Source organism: Trypanosoma theileri, assembly GCF_002087225.1.
Source record: "Trypanosoma theileri isolate Edinburgh chromosome Unknown TM35_Tth_15_V1, whole genome shotgun sequence".
Classification (NCBI taxonomy): domain Eukaryota; phylum Euglenozoa; class Kinetoplastea; order Trypanosomatida; family Trypanosomatidae; genus Trypanosoma; species Trypanosoma theileri.
In genome coordinates, this window is record NW_021639857.1 from 6041 (window position 1) to 14616 (window position 8576).

General features: G+C 41.8%; 4 protein-coding genes across 4 annotated transcripts; all 4 read left to right on the forward strand.

The window, feature by feature from the left end:
* Positions 1–991: 991 nt before the first annotated feature.
* Positions 992–1882, forward strand: TM35_000151040 (putative titin; the record flags this gene model as incomplete). Its single annotated transcript, XM_029025756.1, has 1 exon — positions 992–1882. The coding sequence occupies one exon, from the start codon at positions 992–994 to the stop codon at positions 1880–1882; it is 891 nt and encodes a 296-aa protein (XP_028882739.1).
* A 797-nt stretch (positions 1883–2679) lies between these two features.
* TM35_000151050 (uncharacterized protein) lies at positions 2680–3960 on the forward strand (the record flags this gene model as incomplete). Its single annotated transcript, XM_029025757.1, has 1 exon — positions 2680–3960. One exon carries the CDS (start codon positions 2680–2682, stop codon positions 3958–3960), a length of 1281 nt encoding a protein of 426 aa, XP_028882740.1.
* Positions 3961–5119: 1159 nt separating this feature from the next.
* Positions 5120–6094, forward strand: TM35_000151060 (uncharacterized protein; the record flags this gene model as incomplete). The annotated part of the gene is made up of 1 exon (XM_029025758.1): positions 5120–6094. One exon carries the CDS (start codon positions 5120–5122, stop codon positions 6092–6094), a length of 975 nt encoding a protein of 324 aa, XP_028882741.1.
* A 693-nt stretch (positions 6095–6787) lies between these two features.
* On the forward strand, positions 6788–7732 carry TM35_000151070 (uncharacterized protein; the record flags this gene model as incomplete). Its single annotated transcript, XM_029025759.1, has 1 exon — positions 6788–7732. One exon carries the CDS (start codon positions 6788–6790, stop codon positions 7730–7732), a length of 945 nt encoding a protein of 314 aa, XP_028882742.1.
* Between the last annotated feature and the right edge of the window lie 844 nt (positions 7733–8576).

Here is an 8576-nt window from a genome sequence, read left to right on the forward strand (position 1 = left end):
TGTGTGTTTGCAGAAAACTGGGCTGTTCTGTTCACTGACGGTATACATCTCTTGCTAGGACACACAGATGTGTGTGTACAGTAATTTAATACATAAACTAGAGCCATGGGGTATTGTGTGTGTGTGTTCTTGGAGACTCTCTTTGTGTGTGTGCACCTGGGCTTTGCACTGTGATGATGATATGCTTTGTGCACTGAGAAAAAAAAGAAATAATAATGATAACAGATGAATTTATATTTATAATTGCGTGTATACACACATATGGACTTACACCCATAGTTGTTGTATTTATACGTTTACTAGGGTAAATTGGGCTAATGATTAATACATGATTCTTTGTTTGCTTGTGGTTTGCTGGGTCGTTGTGTGTTTTGCCCTGCACGGTTTTTGGTAATCTGTTTTATAAGAGCAAAGAAAAAAAATAGTAGTCAATACATTTTGTATTCTTATGTACTTGAACACACCAGTATACTTAGTGGTCTGTGAGTTATTTTTCTGCGGTTGGTCCTCTTCTTAATTTGTGTTTTTTTTGTTCACCTTTTCTTTGTTTGGGCGCTGTGTGCTTTCTCCTGCATTGTTGTGTGTTGGAGTGTTTTGTGCGGTGAGAAAAAATAATAAAGAATACACATATGTATATATGTAATTGTGCTTGGTCCTACAGAAAGAGGCATTTTGATGTATTTCTGTGCTGTCTACTTGTGATGGTCACTCTCTTAATGTTTTTCTTTTTTTTCTTTTGAGGGTTTAATTGGGATTATCTGTTTGTTATTGGGTACTGTGTGGGTTTTTACTTTAATTTGGGCATTATATGAGTTATGGTTGCAGCTTTCTGCAATGTGTGTGCTTCTGCTGTAATTGTTGAGTGTTATTTGATTTGGTAATGTGTTCTCATTTTGTGTTTGTTTTTCATTGATTCACTTTGTTTCTGTTTTTTCTATCTGATTTATTTTTCTGTAAGCAATTGAAGTAAGACTACTGCAAGAAGTATTGTATGGTAATGATGCGCTACGTGCTGTGTATCCTCGCTCTCCTGCTCTCATGTGCGTGTGTGCACGTCCTCGCTGAAGAAGTGCCTGCCGCCGATCTTTCCGACCAAGTCCCTGATACGGAGAGTGAGACGAAGATTCTTCTTCAAGCTATTCCTACTACTAAGAATTGCACTAATGGTACTAAACTTTCTGAAGATCGTACGAAATGTCTGGAAGAGCCCGAAGCTCCTCCTTCTTTGGGACCTGAGGCACCAAAAGAAGTTGTTCCTGAGAAAAAAGTACCTGTCACTCCTCCTAAAAAACCTGAAGTTCCTCCTGCCAAAGTACCTGAGGCACCAAAAGAGGTGGTTCCTTCTCATACACGTGCGGAAGAAGATCCTCTACGTGAGACCACACTACCCACTACGTCGACATCCCCCGGTTCAGAACAAAAAGCGACGGACGGTGAACCAGCAGTGACACAACCCAGTGAATCTGAGAGTGGTGAATCACATCCTGGTAGGATTTCAGACAGTACGTCGACAACAGAAAGACAAGGAGAAGAGTCTACTACAGATAAACAAAGTAACGAAGAGGTGTCGAGTAACACAACAGTTAACAGTACAACTGCCGACTCTAATGCTACCCAGCGATCTCCTGAAGCTGCAGGTGCTGCTGCCGCACCAGACTCACAAGAAACCAATTCCACTACTCCACCAAGTCCCGAGAACACTACTACAGAAGCACCAACCACCACTCCATCTCCTGTTCCTGTACCCAACGCAGAGATCAACACTATTGCTTCCACTGTAACGAACAAGGCTAATGTTGACAGCAGTATCAGTCCTGTGTGGATGCGCACTGCAGCACCGCTGATGATTCTGGTTGTGTTGTTCTCCGCTACCGTGTACTGAACGGTGGGACTCTTTTGAGGACAAATAATAATAATGGTTATCCTAACATGATCATAATTGCGTACATCTCCCATGGGTGGATAAAATAATAATCTGTTTACCAGCTTTCTCTTTTCATTGGAATTTCATTTGTTTTTACTTTTGTGTGTGTGTGTTCTTTTTCTTATAATTTATTACTTGCTTTTCCCGTTGTGTGTTTGCAGAAAACTGGGCTGTTCTGTTCACTGACGGTATACATCTCTTGCTAGGACACACAGATGTGTGTGTACAGTAATTTAATACATAAACTAGAGCCATGGGGTATTGTGTGTGTGTGTTCTTGGCGACTCTCTCTGTGTGTGCACCTGGGCTTGCACTGTAATAATGATGATGAACTGCTTTTTGCAGTGAAAAAAAAAAAGAAATAATAATAAGAGATGAATTTATATTTATAATTTGCATATACACATATATAGACTTACACCCATGGTTGGTGTATATTTCTGTGTTTACTGGGTAAACTGGGCTAATGGTTAATATCTGTGTTTCTTTGCTTGATGCTTTTGCTGGGTGGTTTAGCCTTTTTTTGAGATATTTGTGAGTGTGGGACTTTTTTTTTTTACTCTTACTGAGGTTATTACGCTGTATTGCATTCTTTAACTGGTAGGTGTTACTTTTACGATGTGAATTTCCATAGTGGTAATTGATTTGTGTGTGTTCTAACACGTTTGATACTTCAGTTATTTTCTTTTTTTGCTTTTTGATTGTCTTTCTTTCTAGATCAGTGTTTTTACGTGAAACAAATTATTGTCTCTCTCATGATGATGATAATGCGCCGTGTGATGTGTGTGTTGGCCGTTGTGCTGTGCTGCGCCTGCGGGTATACCATGGCGGCTGCTGCTGCTGTTGATAATGACAGTCCCAGTGGCCGTGGTGTATCCCGTGGGGCTGTGGAGGTGTCGTGCGGGGCCGGCGGTGCGCTGCGTGTACGCCCCGCTGCTGAGAGCGAGTGGCTTACATGCGGTGCGGGCAGCCGTGTGTCTGCATGTGGGAAGTACGCAGACCTCTGCCGCCAGCGTACCGCAAGAACAGCAACAACAACAACCATTGACACTGCTGCTCCTGGACAACCAAAGGCGGTGATGGCTGAGTTTTATGGAAGTTATGACACTGCTCTTCTTAAGGAGGAGTGGGACAAAAAACAAAAGGAGAAAGATCTGCTGAAGCAACAAGAGCTGGATAAGCAAAAGGTTACAGCGCCCACTCAGACTCCAGAACGATTACAACCAGAGAATCATCTAAACGAAGAAACCAATGGAGACTTGCGGAACCAAAATAGTGATTCTCCTCCATCTCCGGAGGTTAAACGCCCTGAGGGAAGAGACCCTCCTGTTGCCGCTGCAGCTGAAGTGGCGGTTGGACATCAAGGTGATAGATCCATGGGAGGAAAAGGGATGGGCAGTGAACCGCAAGGGGTTGTAACAGAAGATCCTGCCATTGTTACTGAAGATGCAGAACGGAAACCAGATACTGGTGCGACTACAACGCTAGGCAAAACTCCAGAATCTAATGGTGCTGCCGAAAGTGATCAAGGGGCACTGGGCAGCACAGCTGATAACACTTCACCTGGCACCTCTAATGCTACCAACCAATCTCAAGCTGCAGATACGACTGCACCTAATTCTACTTCTGCTACAGCAGACTCACAAGAAACCACTTCCACTACTCCGCCGAGCACTGAGAACACTACCACAGAAGCATCAACCGCAACTACATCTCCTGTTCCCGTAACTAACGCAGAGATTAACACTGTACCTGGCGATAGTACTACTCAACAACCATCTTCTGAAGGTACGACTACCGTACAAGACTCAGAAGAAACCAATACCGCTACTCCGAGCACCGATAACACTCTCAGTGAAGCACCATCTACCACTCCATCTCCTGCACCTGTAACTAACCCACAGATCAGCAGTAACATCGCTTCCACAGTTCAGAAGAACAAGGCTAATGTTGACAGCAGTGTCAATCCTGTGTGGATGCGCACTACAGCATCGCTGCTGATTGTGACTGTGTTGGTCTCCGCTACCGTGTACTGAACGGTGGGACTCATCTGAGGTCAAATAATAATAATGGTTAAACTAACATAATTATAATTGCGTACATCCCCCATGGGTGAATAAACTAATAATCTGTTTACGAGCTTTCTCTTTTAATTGGTATTTCTTTACTTTTACTTTTGTGTGTTTGTGTTCTTTTTTCTAATAATTCCATTACTTGCTTTTCCCGTTGCGTGTGTTTGCAGAAAACTGGGCTGTTCTGCTCACTGACGGTAGACATCTCTTGCTCGTACACAGATGTGTGTGTGCAGTAATTTAATATACAGAAACTAGAGCCATGGGGTATTGTGTGTGTATTTGGCTCTCTCTATGTGTGTGCCTGGGCTTGCACTGTGATAATGATGATGAACTGTTTTTTGTAGTGAGGGAAAAAAGGAAATAATAATAAGAGATGAATTTATATTTATAATTTGCATATACACACATATAGACTTACACCCATAGTTGGTGTATTTACAGGGTATGTTGGCCTAATGATTAATACATGATTGTTTGTTTGCTTGTGGTTTGCTGGGTCATTGTGTGTTTTGCCCTGCACGGTTTTGTTAGTATGTTTTATGCAGAGAAAAGAAAATAATAGTAGTTAATACAATTTGTATTCTTATGTGCTTGAACAGACCAGCATACCCAGTGGTCTGTGAGTTATTTTTGTGCGATTGGTCCTCTTCTTAATTTATGTTTTTGTTCACGTTTTCTTTGCTGGACGCTGTGTGCTTTTTCCTGCATTGTTGTGTGTTGGAGTGTTTTGTGCGGGAAGAAAAAATAATAAGGAATACATAAGTGAAATTGTAATTGTGCTAGGTCCTACAGGAAGAGACATTTTTGATGTATTTCTGTGCTGTCTACTTTTGATGGTTGTTCTCTTTAATTTCTTTTATTTTTCTTTTGAGGGTTTAATTGGGATTATCTGTTTGTTATTGGGTATTGTATACGTTGTTCCTTTTATTTGGGCACTATCTGAGTTATGGTTGCACCTTTTTTTTCATGTGGGTGTTTCTGCTTTAATTATTGAGTGTTGTTTGATTTGGTATGTGTTCTTATTTTCTTGTTTACATTGATTCACTTTGTTTATGTTTTTCTTTCCGGTTTTTTTCTTTGTGTAAGTGATTGAAGTAAGACTACTACAAGAAGTATTGGAATGGTAATGATGCGCTACGTGCTGTGTATCCTCGCTCTCCTGCTCTCATGTGCGTGTGTGCACGTCCTCGCTGAAGAAGTGCCTGCCGCCGATCTTTCCGACCAAGTCCCTGATACGGAGAGTGAGACAAAGATTCTTCTTCAAGGTACTACTCGTGCCAATTGCACTCCTGGTCAAACTACTAGTGGTGAATGTAATTCTCCTGTTGTGAACTCTGAACATGGTGAGGCTTTGGAGTGCTCTGATGCTGGCGATGAAGTTGATTCTAACTGCCGTCGTGGTGGTGGTGCTATCGCTGCTGTTCCCCGTCCTGATGCCGTCCAGGAGCATCATGGGGAGACAGAACAAACGTTGGAGGAAGCTGTGAAAGAAGGAGAATGTGCTAAACAAAAGAAGGAAGACTGCAAACCAGAAGCCGAGAAGGTGTCAACTCCCGTAGAGCAAAAGCGAAAAGAAGAAGAGCTTAATAACAAAACACAAACAAACAACAACCAAGCGGGAACTTCTTCTGGTGTTCCCACGACTGTACAGAGCGCACAACAACCTGGAAAAAGTCAGAGAAGCGGACAAGAACAAACTGTGAGTAAACCAGAAAGAGATACACCTGGTACAACACAAGTCTCCAGTAGCACGGTTCAGGAAACAGCAGCTGAAGGTGATGCACCACAACCTTCTTCTTCTTCTTCTCCCAGCGGTTCAACCTCAGCAAGTGACGGAGCTGGGGATGCTGCAAGACCTGAGAACGGCACTTCACCTGAAGGGAGTGAGTCAACAAGGAACCACAATGAAGAAGTTATTACAGGAAATACAGATACCACCACCACTACAACAACAACAACAACAACAACAACAACACTTCCACCTGAACTCACAAACAACAAGAAGGGTGATGCAGACAGCAGCAGTATGAGTTCTGTGTGGGTGCGTGTACCACTACTGATTGTGGTTACACTGGCCTGTATTCTTGTGTGCTGATCGTAATGGTGGTGTGACTCAGGTCATCCTTTTTCTTTTTTCTTTTTTGCATGCATCCCTACGGTCTAACTAATCTTCCATCTATTGGATTCTCTTCTTTTTCTTTTTTGTTTCTTAATGCTAATGTGTTTTGTGTGTGTTTTTGCTCTCTGTGTTTGTCCTATAATAATTATTATTGCTACTCCATTGCGTGTGTGTGTGTGTTCTTGGAGACTCTCTCTGTGTGTGCCTGGGCTTGCACTGTAATTATGATGATGAAATGTTTTTTGCAGTGGGAAGGAAAAGAAAATAAAAATAACAGATGAATTTATATTTATAATTGCGTATATATACACACATAGAGACGTACACCCATAGTTGGTGTATATTTCTATGTGTTTATTGGGTAAATTGGGCTAATGGTTAATATCTGTGTTTCTTTGCTTGATGATTTTGCTGGGGCGGTTCAGCCTTTTTTGAGATATTTGTGAGTGTGGGCCTTTTTTTTTTTGTTTTTACTCTTACTGAGGTTATTTGCGCTGTATTGCATTCTTTAACTGGTAGGTTTTACTTTTACGATGTGAGTTTCCATAGTGGTAATCGATTTGTGTGTCCTAACATGTTTGATACTTCAGTTATTATTTTTTTTGATTCTTTGATTGTCTTTCTTTCTAGATCAGTGTTTTTTACGTGAAACAAACTATTGTCTCTCTCATGATGATAATGATGCGCCGTGTGATGTGTGTGTTGGCCGTTGTGCTGTGCTGCACCTGCGGGTATACCATGGCGGCTGCTGCTGCTGTTGATGGTGCTGGACAACCAAAGGCGGTGATGGCTTTTGCTGATTGGGGATGGGATTCATCAACTGCTGAAAGACTACAGAACGAACAGATATTGCGAGTGGAGTGTGAAACTAACCGTTCTGCTGTTAAAGGTAAATTAAATTGTACGTCAGTGAGAAGAACAAGTGTTCCCAATAAACCAGGTTCCAGTGTTAGTCTTGAACAACACGCACAACACCAAATCCGACAAGAAAAAGGGGAAGAAGGTACAGAACTTACTCCGGGTGGCATTCAAGCCAGTGGTTCTGTTAGTAATGTGGGTCGTGAAGTTCAACACGGTCCTGTGGGTTCTGAGAACAACTCTGTTGGAAGCGGAGTTCATAGAGAAAGTACGACAGACACATCTAATACATCCGCACAGTCTACATCTGCAGCAATTTCTTCTGTGAGTCCACCTGCTAATGACAGTCCTTCACCGAATGCAACTCCAGAGACCAGTAAAACTTCAACAGCATCCCCTAACGAGAATACAGGTAGCCAGCAATCGCCTGTAGAGGGAAGTGCGAATGCCGCAAATACAGCTGATAACAGTACATCTGCCGATTCTAATCTTACCCAGCAATCTCGTGCAAATGGTGATCTGACTGCCACTTCAGAGTCACAAGAAACCAATTCCACTACTCCGCCGATCTCCGATAACACTACCACAGTAGCACCAACCACCACTCCATCTCCTTCACCCAACGCAGAGATCAACACTATTGCCTCCACTGTAAAGAACAAGGCTAATGTTGACAGCAGTGTCACTCCTGTGTGGATGCGCACTGCAGCACCGCTACTGATTGTGGCTGTGTTGGTCTCCGTTACTGTGTACTGAACGGTATGACTCATTAAAGGACAAATAATAATAATGGTTACACTAACATTATCTTAATTGCGTACATCCCCTATGGGTGAATAAACTAATAATCTGTTTACCGGCTTTCTCTTTTTAATTGGAATTTCTTTTCTTTTACTTTTATGTTTGTGTGTGTTCTTTTTCTAATAATTCCATTACTTGCTTTTTCCGTTGTGTGTGTGCAGAAAACTGGGCTGTTCTGCTCACTGACGGTATACATTTATTCTAAATATAGACATGCGTGTGTGTGTGCACCTTTTTTTTGTTATTAACTGGAATCGTTGGGATTGGGTGTTCTGTTTTATAATTCTATTACTTTTTGTTTCTGTTGTGTGTAAGCAGAATCTTTTGTTCTGCTCACTGACGGTACAATTGTTTTACTGGTACACATGAACATGTGCGTCGTATTATTTTCGTTTTTATTATTATATATTGATATTTATTGGGTTTTTTAATTTGATGAATTTTTCTTTTTTTTTTTTGTTCCTTTTTTTTTTATAGGTGGTAGGTATCGCGGGGGGAATTTACTTTTCTTCTTCGTGTGTATCCCTTTTTTTTTTCCTTTTAGAATGTTTCGCTGTACACGCCCAGAACAGCACCGTAGCGGAAAAGCTCGTGCTTTTGTGTTCCGTGATCCCACGCTTAAAATGATGCGGGCGGGTAGTGGATATCAACAACTTCGGCGTATGGGAATGCCTGTACAAGTGGGTTTGGGATGGCGGAAAGTTGATAGTTTTCACGCGAATAATCAGTACCAGCATGCTTGGCCGCTTCTTTCTCATGATGATTTGGGAAATAGTGATCAGTCGAATAATACAAAGAA